Source organism: Stegostoma tigrinum, chromosome 33, assembly GCF_030684315.1.
Source record: "Stegostoma tigrinum isolate sSteTig4 chromosome 33, sSteTig4.hap1, whole genome shotgun sequence".
Classification (NCBI taxonomy): domain Eukaryota; kingdom Metazoa; phylum Chordata; class Chondrichthyes; order Orectolobiformes; family Stegostomatidae; genus Stegostoma; species Stegostoma tigrinum.
In genome coordinates, this window is record NC_081386.1 from 19,577,550 (window position 1) to 19,596,545 (window position 18,996).

The 18,996-nt window shown below is 42.0% G+C and overlaps 1 protein-coding gene across 1 annotated transcript; it reads left to right on the forward strand.

Moving 5' to 3' along the window:
* The first annotated feature begins 1,481 nt into the window (after positions 1–1,481).
* onecut1 (one cut homeobox 1) lies at positions 1,482–17,648 on the forward strand. The gene is made up of 2 exons (XM_048563104.2): positions 1,482–2,772; positions 10,484–17,648. Exons 1-2 carry the CDS (start codon positions 1,662–1,664, stop codon positions 10,774–10,776), a joined length of 1,404 nt encoding a protein of 467 aa, XP_048419061.1. The 5' UTR covers positions 1,482–1,661; the 3' UTR covers positions 10,777–17,648.
* The last annotated feature ends 1,348 nt before the right edge of the window (positions 17,649–18,996 follow it).

An 18,996-nucleotide genomic window follows, 5' to 3' on the forward strand; every position in this document is an offset into this window, starting at 1 on the left:
ATATATATTTTTAAAGGAATCTAGTGAAATACCAGGAGTCAAATGCCTCCAAAATAGATCCGTGGCTCGGAGCTTTTTTTCTCTTTCATTTAATTTGTTTGCCAATTTTGTTGCACTGTAGTCGTCAGAAGTGGCTTGTGTGGTTAATTAAATCTACATCATCTCCTTTTGTTGGCCTATCCAAGCCCAGTTTATTGATCAAACATATATTATACAAATTTAGCTAAACATGTTGCAACCAGTTTTTGACTGCACTTTACACCTGCGTCTTGTAGCTGGAATTTCAGCTCGGAATGTCCTAATTAAATGCTGGGACACCCAAATTCGAGGGTTTCATTTATTTTTTGTATTTTTGCAAGCACCCTTCCCCTCCCCCCACCCCCTTTCCCGCAACCCAGAACAGCGAGATGGTGCGTGTCTGCTCTCTTCGATTACACCCTGAGGTTCAGTAGAAGCTGCTACTGCATCAACTCAGTTTCCCCTAAGGAACAAGAGATAAGGACTGCTCCCGGTGTTTTGTGTGTGTGTGCGTGAGAGTGTGATGAAATTCGCGGAATTAACGGGCCGTGGCAACCGAGAAGCGAACCACCTCTTAATGAGGCGAATGTAGAATTTGGACTAGGTTCCCTTGAAGCAATGCAGCCCTTGTCTTTCCCGTGAAAACGATCAGTTTCGAGTCGGTTTGAACCAATGTCTGCGTGGCTAAAATATCTAAGTACGTGAGATTGCAAATAAAGAGGCAACGGAAATGAACAAAAAGAAACTAGAATGAGAGGCTTGTACAAAGAGATAGCTAGAGGCAGCACATTTTTACTGTTGAATTTAATAAAGGTATTTGTGTTGTGTTTTGGAGGGGGGAGCGGGACAATGTTTTGGAATGGGATGTAGGGAGGCGAAAAGAGAAGGCCAGTGTAAGCCTTAAATTCAGGGCTGTCTTTGAAGCAGGCTAGGCTGTACATATATATAATGTACAATGTGTGTGTGTGACTATTGGACTATCTCTCCAGCGCTTAGATTTCTTTGCTCGATCTCTCTGTTGACATGGGGAAACCCGGAAGTGAATGGCCCGTTGTGATTGGTCGCCTGATGTCAGGGCGGTGCGCAGTGTGTGAGTGCGCAGGGTCTGGGCTGGGGGGTGGAGGAGGGGGTAGGGGGTGTGACTGGGAAGGAGTTGTTGGTGGTGGGGGGGGGGAATAGAGAGAAGCTGCAGCAGAAACGGCGGTGGCGGCTGGGGCCAGAGACACGGGGGAGGGTGGGAGGGAGGGGGGCTGGGAGAAAGAGAGAGACTGAGAGAGAGTGGAGCAAATACACACACACACACACACATACACACACATACACACAGGGAGGACATGGCTGGAGAGACGGAGAGGGAAAGCAGCGAGCTCGGACCGAGGCTGCTGCTTTGAGTGGGGGGAGGGACGGAGGAAATCAGTGGGAGGGAGGGAGGGAGGGAGGGGGGCAAGAGAGAAAAGGGGAGAAATTGAGGGTTGTATCATATATATATATATGAAGTGGGGGGAACAATAGATAAAATTGGGAGTGAGTGAATAAATGAATGAATGAATTCCGTGCAAATGTGCAACTCTGACCATCGTTGCGTGTGGAGATGAGGCAGCGCCACGCCAGATAGATGGTCGGTGTAAGCGCTTCGGCGAGTCATGAACGCTCAGCTGTCGATGGAGAACCTGGGCGAGTTACAGGGGGTGCCCCATGAACAGTCGGTGTCAGCGGGAGAGCTGATGAGCAGCCCGAGCCCACACAGCCGGCCGCTCGGCCACCGCGGCTTGCCTCCGTCCGCACGCTCGCTGGTCTCCAGTATGGCTTCGATCCTGGACGGAGATTACCACCGGGCCCCGGAGCACGGCTTGGCCGGCGCTCTGCACCCTACCATGACCATGGCTTGCGAGACGCCGCCCGGGATGAGTATGAGCAGCACTTACACGACCCTGACCCCTCTGCAGCCGCTGCCTCCTATCTCCACCGTCTCGGACAAGTTCCCCCACCATCCCCATCACCATCACCATCATCACCAGCACCAGCACCAACAACAGCAACAGAGGCTGCCCAGTAATCTCAGCGGCAGCTTCACTCTCATGCGGGACGACCGAGGCTTGTCTTCCCTCAACAATCTCTACAGCCACTACCACAAGGAAATGCCAGGCGTCGGCCCCAGCCTCTCGCCCTTGACCAACGGCCTGGGCACCCTGCACAGCAGCCAGCACGGCCTGACACCGTACGGCCACGCCGGGGGGCTGAGCACCGACAAGCTGCTGGCCACTCCGAACGGCTTCGAGGCCGCTCCGCCCGCCATGCTAGCCCGCAGCGAGCAGCACCTGAGCCCCCCGGGCGTGGGCATGGTCCCCATCAACGGCCTGCCCCCTCACCCTCACCCGCACCACCCTCACCCGCCTCACGTCCATCCGCACGCCCAGGGCCCCGGGCAGCAGGGCCTGGGCACCGCTCGCCTGGCGGAACAGGGGGCACCGGCGGCGGTTGGCGGCGGCCCCCAGGCCTCTCAGGGCTCGCAGCTGGAGGAGGTCAACACCAAAGAGATCGCCCAGCGGATCACCACCGAGCTGAAGCGCTACAGCATCCCGCAGGCTATCTTCGCGCAGCGGGTACTGTGCCGCTCACAGGGCACCCTGTCTGACCTGCTGAGGAACCCGAAACCCTGGAGTAAACTCAAATCCGGCCGCGAAACCTTCCGGCGCATGTGGAAGTGGCTTCAGGAGCCCGAGTTCCAGCGGATGTCGGCCCTGAGGTTAGCAGGTAAGAGAGCTGCTCATGTTTCTGGGACAGGGGGCAGACGGCGTGGCTGTTTGTTTCAGCGAGTGGGGCAACAGTGGTATAGAAACGGTCCTGGGTGAACCGCTTGCGTTTGCATCAAACAGCCCTCGATAGCAAACTTGTCTGATCAGTTCTGCTTTGCAGTCGCCGGTGCTATTGTCAGACCACAGCCAGAGTGGATCAGTTCCCCCTTCTCTTTCCAAGACTCCTGTTCAGGGGATTACGGGAGGTTAACAGTTCTCAGGTTTCTGACCTAAATTCCTGGGCTAGAGTGTTCCTGGAGGGAAAATAGGTGACAATCCAGTCGTCTGCAGCGTGTCCCTCCCCGTTATAGCGGCGTCTATACAACACGGTATCAAAACCTGGCTAGAATGGACTGTAACTAAATGTTTGTGTATGTGTGTGTTTTCATACTCGGGAAATTAAATAGTTAACCGTTGTTTCACATGGATCCAAGAGGCATAGAATTAATTTATAGTATTTCGAGTCCGCAGTTATATGGAGCATTAGCTCCGAGACCAATTATGTACAGAGAGAGAGGAAAACAGAAACGAGGCGCCTGGTTCCTTTTTTTGGAAAATTTTGGATGGTGTTGTGCCGAGTGAGCAAAGCTTGGGCTTGTTCCCTTGGTACGGCCCCGCGTGAAGCTTTGTTAATTAACTGATAGGTCTCCATTAATTTTTCCCAGGAGAACGAAAGACAGTCAGTCAGCAGTCAGTCAATCTGAGCCCGAGTCAGAAGCAGTGATCCATTTCACAACAACCTCTGACGTGCACTTATGAGCATTTTTAATCTAAGACTTGCAGGTGCACAAAGAAAAGCTGTTTTCATTATTTTGCTCTTGTTCGCCCTATGTGTGTGCGTGTGAAGGAATACTGTTCTGTACAATAGGATAGGAGAAGCATGAATAATGTCACCTGGTCCCAGCTGTACACTTGGTTCGGGGTTTCAAACGCTAGACAGCGCGTTAATATTTTAATTCCCTAATTTCTGAGAGAAAGGATTAAACTGTCGCAAAAAATGTAGTATCATCTCCTTCATTCGTAAAGTACTATGCCCAGCTCAACATATAGTGACAAATATTGGACTGCTCTCAAAAACGACAGCAGCGTTCGGCTAGGAAGTCAGGCTAGGATGGCGAACTTCAGATAGCAAAAGGGCAAACGTAACCCATATGCGCATTTATTTATAAACTAACCTATTTTAAGCTCCTCATGTCCTATAATTAAAATCCAAATCCAATCGCTCTAAGAGCATGCGTACGGTTGAGTAAATAGCTCGCCAAGAAATCTCCATCGAACGATTGATAACATTCGCGTTGTTCGATTTTTAGACGCTGCCTTGAGTGTATTTTTACGACAATTTTGTCGACCTCAGCCTCTATTTATTTGCATGGATCGATACTGGAAACAGCCACTTGAATTAGAATATGTTGCCGAGTCTTATGGGTGTTATCTGAAGGTAAACGCTGCCAAGGAAGGCCGGCTGATGTTAGAACAGGTCCCTTCCATAATTCAAGAGAAGTGCTCACTTTGCTGATTTGTTTTGCTAATCGCCTCTTTAACCACAGAACCTTTCTGTTTACCTTATTAATATGCATTTCTTTAAGTTCGCCCTGGCTTTCAAAGGAGCTTATGTCGTTGCAATATTCTCAGGCATTACAATTCCTTTCGTGCGTCCATTAAGTAGTAAATGTTTACGTTTGATCGTTATACTTTTGGCCGCTAAGCTCACCAGCCTGATGGAGAGCCAGCCAATTGTGTCCTAAACTGTGATATATTACTCAGTCAATTCATTCATTATTTTACACCGAAAAACACAAGTGGTCTTTCAAATGGACGATGACATAAAATGCTTGTCTGAATGTATGATCTATATTTATGTATCATTCCCGCGTTTCTGCCGACGTGGTTTTAAGAAAAAAAGATCAAAATTTGCCACCGAAATGTGAACAATTAGGGTAAAAATGTGCCCACAGAGAAATTATGAATTTTACGTTGTATTCGGGTACTTATTAATTTAGACGCCTTATTGCAATGTGTTTATACACCGAATCCCTCAAACTGAATGCAGTTCAGCTGTTAAACAGCTGCTAACCGGGAGTGATTTCCTTTTTCATTTCAGCCTCACCTGAACAGCAGTCGGCTTCATTGCTTTGTATAAGGGCTGTTATTAATTTAAAACAAAACAGAAAAGCGTCCTTCTGTGAAGGCGCTGGAACAATTTTATGGCTAAGTGAAATGTGTTATTCATACGGCTCCCTCCTTGCTTTGTCCAGCCAACCCCCTTGTGTTTGCCTCTTCGCGAGGCTCCCTTGGGAATTCCCAGCACCGAGATTACATTGAGCCTCCCGCAAACAGTCTAAAAATTGGTCGTTACATGTAAGGAATATTGAGGTCTTGACACTTCCTGTACTGTCTTCAAATCCAAGCACAGGACACTAATTGCAAATCTGGCCTCCCTAGCCTCCATTTTGTTTCTTCTTCGTCATTTTTCAAACCCAGACTTATCCCCATTTTATCCACGTTTGCTTTGAAAAAAAATCTCAATCCAGGATTTTTTTAAAGTTACGTTTTATTTGGTTTTCTTAAATAGATGAAAAAATGGGTAGCACTTAGTGTCTACACTTTATATTGGCACAGTATAAATCTTGAACTGACGGAATAAATGCTTCTCAACAAATACATTTTCTTCTGATAACAATAATATGTGCCCCATTGTAAAATCAAAAACAAGAAGCAAGTTTCCAGGCAAATGGCAAACAACTCAAATGGCCCATTCGGGGGAATCTCGGCAGCTGCCCCTGGAACAAGAAAGTATTACCTCTACAAAGTGTAGCATACACTGACCAAAAGCAAAATTCGTCTGACAACTGCTTCGCAATATGCCAATTAATCACGTGCAACCGTATAACCACGTCTACAGAACTGAATCTCTATGAAATGTAAAATGACTTTTGTTTTTAAGACCAGGCTTTGTTTGTGGTGGAGTATTTGCAATAGTTTTGCTTTGGTCGGGGCTGTGCTAGATGTTATCGAGGTGGCCTGGCTTTCAAAACGCTCCGGATGGTCTTCAAAAACTCCCGGAGTGTACGTCTTTTTCACTACTGCTAGCAGCACTGGTTATTATTGACAATATTTGCAAATATATTAATTCAATCCAAGTGAACATTATTTCATAATTCCCACTGGTTGGTACGTTTGCAGACAAACTGAAAGCGCTTAATTGTACTGTATGTTTTTCCCACTTAACTGAGTCGGATCTTTTGCGCGTGGAAATTCGGGATTCCGCTGAAATGGTGTTAAAACGGATAGTCGGGAATCTGAAGTCAGTTTAGATAGCAACTACTTTAACTAAATTACGCCAGGAGGCCTCTGTATGTAAATGAGTCTTTCAAACGGAATTTGAATATATCAGCACGTCAGTGCTCCAGTTTTGACACATTGAACGGTGGCATGAACAAAATAATGAGCCAGGTTTCAGGGGTGACATGTAGTTTGAGACTCAAGTTGTAAATTTTGTTTCTTTACAAAAACCGAGGACAATGATGCCAGGTGATTACAGCCACTGTGGCTTCTCATTTACTAAATTGCTCATTCCAAGCAAAGATTTGTAAACACAACGGAGCTAAAGCAAGTGCAAATGTAACTGGCGTACATTTCAGCCGCTTTGAATCAGACACGTTTTTAAACGTAAAATGGGTTACAATGTGCTTATTGTTGCAGCTGAAACGTTGAGATAATATAGGATTTGTTTCAGGGCAGTAGAAAAAAGATACATTATATATCTAGTCATTTTCCTCCCCCCTAATTTCCACTGCCTAACGGTATTTCTAAGTCTGTTGTGCTTCAGCAACTAATGCAAACTGGTGAGTGTACATCATACGTGCGAGAAATGCATTGCTTTGAATTCCTTTTGGAATTCGATTAGACGCGAATAAAACGCTGGTGACAAGCCAGTTGCACATACTATCTACTTTAGTGACAAATCTAAGTTGTGTACTTGTGTACAAAGTTGTATATAATTTATTATTTTACGTATCTGGTGCGTTGCTTAGAAACCAGAAATGTTTAATCATTTCAAGCGTATCTTCCACGGGGCACGATGTTTCCAGGACTTAGGATGTCTTTTGGCAGGTGGGGAGCAGATCTCTTGTGACTAATTATTTTAATTAAAATTCTAAGCCAAATTCAGCTGTCCGCAAGTAGCGCCGAAACCTACTTCAGCCACCTCCCTGACACTGTGACAGTTTTCTCAGTGAGATAGAACAAACACATTTTAACTGGAAGCATTTTGGGGGATTCTCAGAAACGTTTAGTTACATATGAAAACATTGGCTCCCACTGTTTGCATGTGATTTGCTTGTTTGCTTTCTAATGATAAGAGATTTGATACGAGTTCTGGAATATTTTAAGCTAAATAGCTGAACTCTGGGAAAGTTCTACATCTGTGACATTTCCTGATTTTTGCTTGTCAGTGTCCTTGTAGCCTCATTGATTTATAACTAGCTAATACCCTGCCACATTTGTTTTCTGTTAATGTTTGGCTAAACTGAAGGCGTTTACAAGCGTTTAAATTATGTTACTGATATTCCAGCGGGCAATGTAATCTCCACGTTAAAGATCATTATAACAATTTTAAAAGGTGGCGTAATTTGGAAACATGAAGTTTATTCTACCTGCAAGATCAAGTGAAGTCTGTGTGAGAAATTAATACTACGAATGCAGATTTTCACCAGTGTTTGCGGTGCACAATAGATTTTCTAAGCAAGACATACGGCCAAGCTGTTGAAGTCAGAGTCGAACTATAGGGTGCTGTTTGTTCATTCTCCGACCATTTGTGCAACCGTCGTTGTTTCGATTAGGTTTCAGTAAATAATTAAAATCACCATTGATAGCCTTTTTGCACTTGCGAAGATGACGACGATTGTAATTAATAGGTAAATGATGAAGTTTAAAGTGTTATCTGCCTATATCTAATTTGAGCGAAGTGATTGATTTAGGTCAAATGACGTAGAAGCAATTAGAGAGAGGCGAATGATAGAGCTTCGAGATTTTCAGTGGGAGCTTTGCAGCACATGTAAACTCATTATTTCAGTCATTCTCCCATTTCGCCTTGGTCAGTGTCTCCAAAGATTCCCAGCGGAAAGATTCCCAACAAATATGTCGATCAGTTGATTTTCGCTTCATGTATTGCTTATTCAGATAAGGTCTTTTTGCACTGCCATGTTGCTCGCTTGCTGTAAAAGGAGCGATATTTTAGTGGGATTTTGAATGTAATTAAACTCGCGTGCTTACTCGATAAGGAGACATGTTGTCACATCCAATGCTAAAATATTCCAATGGTGGATCTCAAAATCATCTCATTGTAGTATCTTATTAGTGTATCCAAACAGAGCAAATTACAAATATGAATGGGTAGTGAGTGTGTGTTTTATTTTCCCCGCTTTGATCTCAAATGAGTGTTTCTGTTTTGTCGGTCCTCCTCCACAACGAAAACGTGGCAGTGTGGAGGATTTATCGTACCGTGGCTACAAGTTCCACCCGTCCCTGAAACTGACTCATACAATAAGACCAAATGAATTATCAGTCAGAGTTTTCGAATCACCGATATTTTCCGAAGGACCACTGCGCCATCTAATGGATGAATCTGTGGTTTCAATTCCCGACGTCATGAACTGGAATAGGTGTTAACTGATACAAACAGTGAGACTACAGAAGCGAACAGCGAGGTGAAGCTCACGCATTTTGGTGCAAAGAGTAAACACTGAAGCTTGACTTGAGGCAGTAGTCTCGTGGCATGGGGCGCCGCCTCACTGTTGTTTGACCCTCAAAGGTTTAATTCCATTGAAGTTTATCAAACAGAGATAAATGCAACTTCTTAATGAAGATTTCAAACAATTCTGCTTTGAAAATATGGTCGGATTAGAGATGAATTGGGTTATTATGTTGGCTTTCAAAGTCATCCAGTGGAGGGTTGCATCTTATTGTGCAAGACTGCTGTAAAAATGTGCCTGTGCTGCAGCTGGTCAAGTACAACGTGCAGGCAGCGTTCAGTACCACGGACAGCCCCACTTGCCGGCTGACTCTCCATTGGCGGACAAAAATATTGCTTCAAAATCACATCCTTTTATAAACAATAATTATAAGTGATACAGTTCTGGTGGATATGCCTTTATTTCCCTTCGTTATTTCTGTGAAAAATGTCATTTGTCAGTTTTCTCAACCTGGGGCGGCAGATTAGGTTTCTCTCTAGTGGTGTGTGTCTCTCAACTCCTGACACTGTTGCCCTCTGCTGAAGCATCTTTCAGTGGTCTCAGCTATATGGCATTTTTACATTGTAGTCGTTGACAGCTGAGACCTGTTAATCAAACAGAGTGAATTCTACAAACAACACTGCATTCTAAGCAAAATTCCAGCAATTTGAAAAAATCTCCGTTGTGCTACTGGACGGGTCTCCTGTGCGAGTTTAGGGTTAAAAATATTTGTTTCGTATTGTATATGTAAAACGAACAATAATGGAGGCAGAGATAGTAGGAGCTGCAGATGCTGGAGAATCTGAGGTAACAAGGTGTAGAGCTGGATGAACACAGCAGGCCAAGCAGCATCAGAGGAGCAGGAAGGCTGACGTTTCAGGTCTAGACCCTTGTTCAGACCCTTGGCCTACTGTGTTCATCCAGCTCTACACCTTGTTATCTATAATAGATGGAGGCATGTTGGTACAAGATCATTTCATCTATCAGCAGAAACCGTCAATTTCACTTAGATTTTCAGAAGTCGATCTGTATTTATAGTTTACAATTACGTTTATCAAGTTAATCGAGCCAGTTTCAATATATAGTTTATTTTGCAAAGTAGTCATTAGATTTTAATTACACCAATAGACTGAATTCATTCAGCACCGCGACACCCGACGTACTGTGCTATCCAGTAATGACACTTTGCTGTTATTGGCAATGGTGTAGAAACGGTCATCCGTTTCTTTGGTGACAATGATACTGATTCCAAGGAGTTTACTCCGTCATGTGAAATGAAATATCAAAGATCGGTTTATTTGCTTCTGGTCATGCGATGTATCAGGTTGGGAGGCAGAAATATGTCAGGTATGGGTAGCCCAAACTGAAACGTTGATCGAGAGAGAAATGGATTGAAAGGGACCTGAAGTCATTAACTTGGACCTCAGAGATAGATGGATCTACAAAATTAGCAAAGTCCGGGGAGTGCAGAACGAGTTGGATGCACGCGTTGGCCGGTTCATAACCCTAATCCTGTTTTTCGTACGGTTCTGTGCAAAGCATGTTGTTGAAACCTCCTTGTTTATGAAATACTAAACTATTTCTTACAGTGGAACTACTTTGATCTTGCCGCTTGTGTAAGTTTATCCCTATATTTACATTTTGCAACAAAGGTCTCCTTTACTGACGACTTCCGTTTAGTCAGTTCCCCCACTCAGATCCAATTGGTTACATTGACACTGTTGTCAGTAATCGATCCGAAATTGACAAATAGCTCCTCGAGGAAGAAATCTCCGATTGTTAAATGACTAATTGCGATCTTATTTGAAAACTAAGGCCTGAATGATGCAACTCGATAGCGTTTAGATCATTACATCTGTTTCTGACTATGAAACTGTCTGATCTGTCCTGCCGTGTTGTAAGTGGCCCATCGATTCATTTCACGTCTTTGCTTTGCAGCCTGCAAGAGAAAAGAGCAGGAGCACGGAAAAGAGAGGGGCGCCGCGCCCAAGAAGCCTCGGCTGGTCTTCACAGACGTTCAGCGCAGAACTCTACACGCAATATTCAAGGAAAACAAGCGTCCGTCCAAAGAATTGCAAATTACCATTTCCCAGCAACTGGGCTTGGAGCTGAGCACCGTCAGCAATTTCTTTATGAACGCACGTCGGAGGAGTTTGGATAAGTGGCAGGATGACGGCAGCACCAACTCAGTCAGCTCATCTTCCTCATCAAGCACTTGTACCAAAGCATGAAGGAGACCGGACTAAACCTCGGTGGAATAGCTTTAAAATAAATGACCAGGACCTCCAGATAGCAGGTTTAATTATCGAACCAAAAGACAATATAATATTTATATGTCCAACGAAACCAAAGACTTAATTGACCTGCATTAGGACTCCGTTCTACAACACTTTATTATGACATTTGCAAAAAAAAAGCCGCTGGTCGTACACCTTCTTCACTCTGCATCATTCAACGTGTGTGACTGTAAGTCGTTGGGAGCATCGTCATGGTGTTATGAAAAGAACATTACTCCAAACATTGACCCATTTCATTTCAACGGATATACCATGAAGGTGTATGTTGTTAAAAGTACAGTGTACGTGTCAGTGGCCAGAGACTTCAGATGGGGCTGGTCTGCAGGTTGTGCTCAGGCATAACGGTACAATTGTGGAGTCGTCTGTGTTCAAGTTGGAATGTGATTGGATTCTAGCTCTTTTGCAGTTTGAACACGGAAGCTCCGATTTTGGGAGCACAATGTTCAACGCTCTGAGAGCTGTTCTGTCATCTCACACTAGTACTTCCTCCTTGTTCCACGGGCGGAGCAAATGCAACAGCTAAAAGCCAAAAAAAAAGCTTTAATACTGAACCCAGTGTCATAGAAGTGAGTTATGTTGGATAACAAAGAGCAGGGTAAATGACAGTGAAATTTCTCAAAAAGCACAAGTATTAATTTTATTGGGAGTCTACAATGAAATCCACCATTTCGTTTTATTTTCTACTCGAATGTATTTTGCACACTAAATTAATGACATCGCATTGCATTTGAAAACAAAAGGAGTCTTTTAAAAGCATAAAACAAAAACCTGACAGGAATGTAAGGATCACTTCAGTTAGGAATCATTGTACACCTGTTCCTTGCTATCCAATTCGCTAAACGGAAAGGAAACGTGTTTAAGGGGGACGGGCGGGGGTCGCTCTTTTCCGAATTGGCTCCCTATTGTCAAACACGCTGATGGAAATGATGTTCCATTGAACACATTGTTACAAAACATTAATTAGTACTATTCCAAGTCTTTTTTCTGATGTGTCTACCACATACTATTCTGATCCATATTCGGAAGCAACAATTATATCAAATTCGTCTAAATTTGAATCCATATGAAATTAGATCAAGACATGGCTGCTGTTATTTATTTTGCAATATGTCTCTGCAGGGCAAAGGCCCTTTACTCCCCCTAGGTAAATGTTAAACCAATACGGTAGCTCCAATGTATGGGCGTGGGGAGGGATGTGGTTAGAAGTCAACCTGAAAAATGATTCAAAAATACGGATAAAAATCATTACATATTCAAAAGAAAACCAAACTGTGAATTGTGAAGATAACAAGTAGCACAGGAAATGTAACTCCTTATTAAATGCACACTGACCCCACCCCCTCCTCCGTCCATACCAACCAATCCATAATCGATTACACAACACTGGCCTGCATGGATCCGGAACCCCATGAAGTCTGTACAATGATAGAACTTTTTGTTTTCTATTCCCCTTTTCCCAAAATCTGACAGCAAGGCTATCGAACAGTTTCGAAGCGCCAACTAAAATGGAGGCACTTTACTGCTCAAATACTGTTGAAGTTTAATCGTTGTTGTGTGATTCAGGTTAGTTTTCCAAAGTGAAACAGCAGAGAGCTCCATCTCTGTGGCATACAGGTCTGGGACGCTGAACAAGATAGGTTTCAGGTTTTCAGTCAAGATGTAAACCATCCTTGACAAGATGCAACTGTTCAGTCACCCGGTTGCGGTTACTTATTACCCTTTGTGCTTTAAAAAATAACATGTATAGACTCTGCTAAAAACCAAAGATAACTTTTATATTCAGGAACATTGCACTTGTGTTACAAGTCGGCGAGCTACAGTGGAAAGGCAGCCATTTTGTACGCCAACCCAATTATGTTGGTATCAACCTTCAGGATACTCTCGTTTTCACCTCGCTCTGTCCTCAACTGAACCGGGTCACGATACAAACTTTAGCTTTAATGGGGCGTAAGGCGTGACACACCAATAGTTACATGTTGATTATAAACGGCATAGACGAAATTAGTTAAACGCCAGTAGAAACAATTCGAAGCAGGTTCGCCCAGGGAGACTGACAACTCAATCTCAGGTCTAGAAGAGCATGGTTTAATTTGCCTTAACAAGCCTGCTGCTGTTGTTAATGTTGTTAATGTAGCATGGCCCTTTCATTGGCATGGCATTTATTACAGCTTAGACAATATAGACAATAGACAATAGGTGCTGGAGTAGGCCATTCGGCCCTTCGAGCCAGCACCACCATTCATTATGATCATGGCTGATCATCCGCAATCAGTATCCTGTTCCTGCCTTATCCCCATAACCCTTGATTCCACTATCTTTAAGAGCTCTGTCTATCTCTTTCTTAAAAGTATCCAGAGGGTTGGCTTCCACTGCCTTCTGGGGCAGAGCATTCCATATATCCACCACTCTCTGGGTGAAGAAGTTTCTCCTCAACTCTGTTCTAAATGGCCTACCCCTTATTTTTAAACAGCTTGTCAAAATAAATGACGTATGTCTTGCATAAATGGCAAGGATTGACTCGAGTCAACAATGGTGACGGTGGTAGCTTCAAGTCAATAAAATCAACAATAAGTTCAACCACTTTCTTACCTCAAGCCCAACTTCACACGCCAGCGAAACCCTTAAGTACAAGCTCATCTTTAACTTTCCTTTGTTTCACAACATCAATTCTAAAAAAAAACTACATCTGTCAAATGGGGATTATAGAATGTGCATTCAAAAGAACCAAAAAGAAACAGGATAGAATTACGTCACGAAGTGATAAACTAGAGGCCACGATTGAGGGCCGGAAGAAAATGTATAATTGTTGCATTGAAACCGCAGAAGAATTTCCCCTTTCTCTCTTTGTCAGAAGGGAAAAGGTCATAATTTTTTTTACACTTATTGATTACTGCCACTTAGCCTGGAATCCTATCGTTTTGAAAGTGTTCGGCAGGTGTCCTTCTATTTTAAAAAGATGCAAGCATATTGCATTTTTAAAAAGCTGAGATTAACACCGTTAGGAAATGTATAGAGTTTCGCAGCCATTTTTAGTTGGAGGCATTTCTGTGTTGTTTTGTGCTTCTCCCAACCGTCTTTCTCAAAGTATAAAGGGATTATTGAGTGTACATTCTCTCAATTTCGCACACTTGTCTGCAGTGATATTTTCCACTGCTAACTCCGTCCAAACGTTTGACGAGTATTTTTTTTTTAATTTTCTTGGCCCATAGCCCCCACCCTTTCCTTCCCCACCACTTCCCCTTCTTTAGCCACCAAAGAAAACTGTGCAAAGTTTTAACATTAAGGAACAGCTCCCGGAACAAGGAGAAGGTACTAGTGATTTTTCAAAGGTGACATTTAGCCAGGTGCGTTTGTACGCAGGAGGTCATTGAGACGGATATTAATCCGGATTTTAACAATATCCTGGCCTTGTGTTTCTTGTGGTGTGGTTAGCTTTAAGATACATTTGGTAATCATTTACTAGTATTAAGACAAAGAAGCAAAGATAAAATAGCTGCTTCCACGTGTAAAAATGTGTAAAGATCTACTATTTATAGTGTGAACCAAAGACGCTACCTCACTCGATTCCCATTCGTGATTTTAATCACAGTGATGATACCAAAGAATACCAAAGATTTTTCTTGCACGGCCTTCGTGAGTGGGTTACTCGGCGTTCCTTAAACCCTCAACTGTCACTCAGTGTGAAGCTTTCTTCATTTAAAAAAAAAGCTATAGGCAAACACATTGCAAAACTTGTAAAATCATAGGACGAGTGCCTTGCTTAAACCAAAGTGTGAAACCGCTGTTGACCTCTTCTCACCTTACTCTTGAATACCTCAGCCTCTCGAAAGGCCACTATTAAAAAATGGAATAATTCTTCACCGTGGTGCTTTGCAGTGCAACCATGCAATGAAACTTTTTTTGATACCAAAGGATATTTCCACTTTTTTGCTGACAACCAAAGCTCTTTTTTGCGCCCTGGAGTATTCACACAACGCAGGCCGTGCATTCTTTACCAATTTCTCAAGATACCTCATAGTAATGAATCTTTAGGGTTATGTTGTATAGAGAGTCTATGTGATAAGGCAGAACTTAATAGTTTGATAATTGTTAACGTTACTTCAAAGCTTTATAATTATTTATTTTGTAGATTTGGCAGAACTCTGATGCGCTCGAGGAAGAAGTATTTTGAAGATTGAGGGGGGTTGTATAGGGTTAGTAGAGTGGTTGTGCGAGGAAACCTGACTTTTCTTTTGAAATTAAACTGGGCTTTTGTGTTAAATTAAAAGTAGTCTTTTCACAGGGTAAGCCATCCTCTGCTATGGTGTGTGTCAGTATTCCTTGCAAGAAAAAAAATGGTTCATGTGTTGTGATTTTCTTTTGATCAGTCTGATGTAGAGTTTCTCGAATCTTGTATTCATTTATGCAACTGTGTCTGTTGAAATGATGTAAATAGAAGTAGGTTTCTAAAACAACCAAAGCTTTCTGATACAATCTGCAGGCAAAGAGTTCTGTTCTCATGTTGAGATAACTGATGATGAAGAAAACTGCTGTATGACTGCAGAGCCTAACAGCTTCCCGAGATCTCTTTAGCAGTCACTTCGTGTGTTTCAAACACTGTCAGATGCCAAACAAATTAACATGCCAAAAAAAAACAACTTCGTCACTTAGAAAGCTCGTGAGCTATGTTTAAAGTCTCTTTTTGTTGCTTTATTTTTAAAAAAATATATATATATACAAAGGAAGGGTCTTTTTTCGAGAATAAAATACGTCCAAAGAATTTTAAATCTGTTTGACGTTTTAAAACGCAGGAGTTTGTGAAGTTACCTTTACTAATTTGGCATTCGCACGGGCGTAGGCAGTAGAGGGCGTTAAAAACTGTACAGACAAACTAACTTGAGATGGAAACTCTCTCCACTTCATTGCTCATGCTGTTGCTGGAGGTAAGTATGGTGAACTAAGGTAGTTCAGGCCGGACTATAAACTTCGAAATCTCCTGGGGTGGGTGGGGGGAGGCAGAGGGGGCTGGGGTAGATGTTGTAGGGCGAGCATTGTTGGGACAGAGACAACCCAGTCCGAGTGACACATGTGAAAAGGGTAATCCGACCTTAGAGGTAATTATTTTTAGTTCAGTTTTTTTTGGCAGCGTGGTTTATATATTTGTAATAAATATTTATTTGATGCACTTATCAGCAATTTTAATGTGTATTTGTATGTTTCATATTAATTCCTCCCCCATCCCTTTCAGCAGTCCTTAGTTTTCGAAAGTACAGCTGTGTAGCTAGCACACACTTTAGTCGAAAGTCCAGCTCTTTTTCCCTGATTAATGTGCCACGATCATATTCCTATATGTGGGACAGAAATTCCGGTTCAAATCTCAGTTCAAGAAAACCAAGAACTGCGGATGCTAGGAATCTGAAGAGAAAATTAGGAAGTGCTGGAGAGACTCGGCAGGTCTGGCAGCATCTGTCGAGAGAGAAACTGAGTTAACGTTTCGAGTCCAGTGACCCAGAAGATTGTGAAGAAGGGTCCCTAGACTCAAAACGTTAATGTTGTTTCTCTCTGCCCACAGAGGTTGACAGACCTGCTAAGTTTCTCCAGAACTTTCTGTTTTTGTTTGTTGCCTGTTTTACCTGGTTCGTTATAACATGTTCGGAATAAGTTGATTAGAAATCGTTTTTAATTTCACTTCTGACGTGGGCACGTTGGGAGATTTTGTCGATATCGTTTCCTTCATTTGTAGAGTTCTTTTTAATGATTATGTCAACAAGGTGGTTGGATATTACTTCTTTATTTGTCCACAAATTTTCCAAAGTACCATTTATACAAATAATGAACTCGAAACTGTGTGGCTAGTGATTTCTATATCCCAAATTCCAACTGTGCAATATACAGCACAATGTTAAACTGCACTAATAAAATAGGCTGTCTGATATTGCAAAACACATTTATGGAAGTAAATAAACCATGGTGTGTAATTGAGATGGTATAACATGAGTTTCATGATCAAATGTTAAGATGGACATTCATTGGTTCATCAATAGGAAGAACATATTCCAACAAGTATTGTAACACACATCGCCATCATCAAACAACAAATGTGGGTGCATTTACTACAGGATTCAGACAGGGTCTTTCTTGTTCAAGGAAATCAATGGCATATTCTCTCATCAATAATGCACACTTTCAGGTTTGTTATTGCTTAATTCGAGAAAGGTTAGTTGCACAGCATTTTTGCACTTCCACTTTCAAGTTAGATTGCCTTGGAGTTAATACCGAAAAGAGAGCGCCTAAGACAATCAACAGGTGAAGGGGTGCATAGATAATAGCATATCTTCCAAGAGCCAGAGGGAGTTCTTCCATAGCAATTAAATCAGAAAAGCTTAAAAAAAAAGTTTTGATAAAAGACAACTTGCTGACATTTTGCAAATTAGAAAGCGGTAGTAGTTTATGCGTTTGCATCTGCATTTCCAAATAAGTGATTATTGTATATGATTACGGTTTATTGCTGATATTTTGTCAATCTTTCTCTTAGTCAAGCGCTTCTTCTGTATTTTTGTGTGTAGCTGCGAGTATAATGCAATAGGCATTATTCTGGTTTGTTTCTAGGTATCTTTCCTGTACTGCATTAAGACTTCTTCTTTTTAGTTTTGAAGCTTTGCTAATGTTCTCACTATCTGCCGTGCAATATCATCTGCTGTGTTTGCTAAGCAAAAAAAGCAAGTGATGATGTCATCATGCTTTTTCAGTGTTAAAATGTTTCAGCGTTTATGTAGTCACAAAATGTAGTAAAATAAACTGTTGGATTTTCCAGCACTTTAAATGTAGATGGTCTTTTGTCTTTTCTGTCTCTTCTTACAACCTCCTGTTGTAGTCAACATCTATGCAATTAGGAACAGTCAGGGCCTTGTATCAGAAGGTGGTGGGCTCTGAAGGTGGTGGGTTTAGATCCCACTCTAGAACATTAAGCCCAACATCTAGACCGATAATAGGTGCAATACTGCAGAAGTGCAGTATGACCACTGACTATTACATTTTCTACATGAAAACACTTCAAACTTATTTCATTGGCTGTAATGGTCTTTGTAATGAAGTGAAAAGTAGTATATAAATGCATGCTACCATTTTAATTAGACTATTATTCAAATAATTAATATTGTCCAGGCTTGAAATTCTGCTTAAATTTTATCTGCGTAACACTTCATAGACTGTTCCTTTGGTGGAGTATTGATTCATTGGTTATATTGAATGATTTCTTCCATTAATAGAGTTAAAGAAGTAAATGATTTTAGAGAAAGACATTCATTACAGGACTTTATTTAGTACACCATTTCCAAGACCAAGAAACTATGTTTTTTTGAGGATGGAAAATGGAAGAACTTTTGGAATGGAATGCATTTAATTGATCAACATTTGTTTATCCTAACTAGTGATAGAGGTTATCTACAATCAAATGTTCAATCTTAAAACTGTATAAATTTCAGCAAAAAAAGGTGCAATTGGTCAAGTGTCCCTGTACCAATGTTGTTTCCACATTAAAGCAATCTACATTATGTGCTTTTTCTCCATTGCGTTTAGTATTTCGCCTCATCAATTGTTTATCAAATGCCCTTTGAAATGCCATGACTGACAGCTTCAAAGGCCACTTCAGTAATGTAATCCATATACTTATTTAGGGTCCAATATCATGTGCCATAACAAAAGGTTACCCTGAGCTGGCAAATTTGGAATTCCATATCACATAACTACATTAAAATTGAGCTATCCTAAGTAATGAATGAGTTATAATGTACTGGTGGATATTATCTGACTACAGTTAAAAGAAATAGGCGAAAGCCACAAATAAGTAGGGCATTGGGAAGGGATAAAGGGTTTGGCAACATAAAAAATCAGTCAAGAACAGAATCCTGTGTTGGTACCAGCAGGAATTTTGAAATGTTGTCAAATAGTGTGCTACATTAAACTACCTGCCTGCCTGCCCATATTTCCATCAAAACACTGAAAGCAGACCTCAGTTGTAGGGCCAACAGCTACTGTTGAAAGTTTTAAAATTGAGGAATAGTCCCATTATGTTCTTTTCTCTGATTATTAAGAACTTCAGGATCTGCTTTAATGTTAACATGATGAATTTTAGTTTGGCTTCAGTTATGACCTCTCATCGCAACACTACAAAAT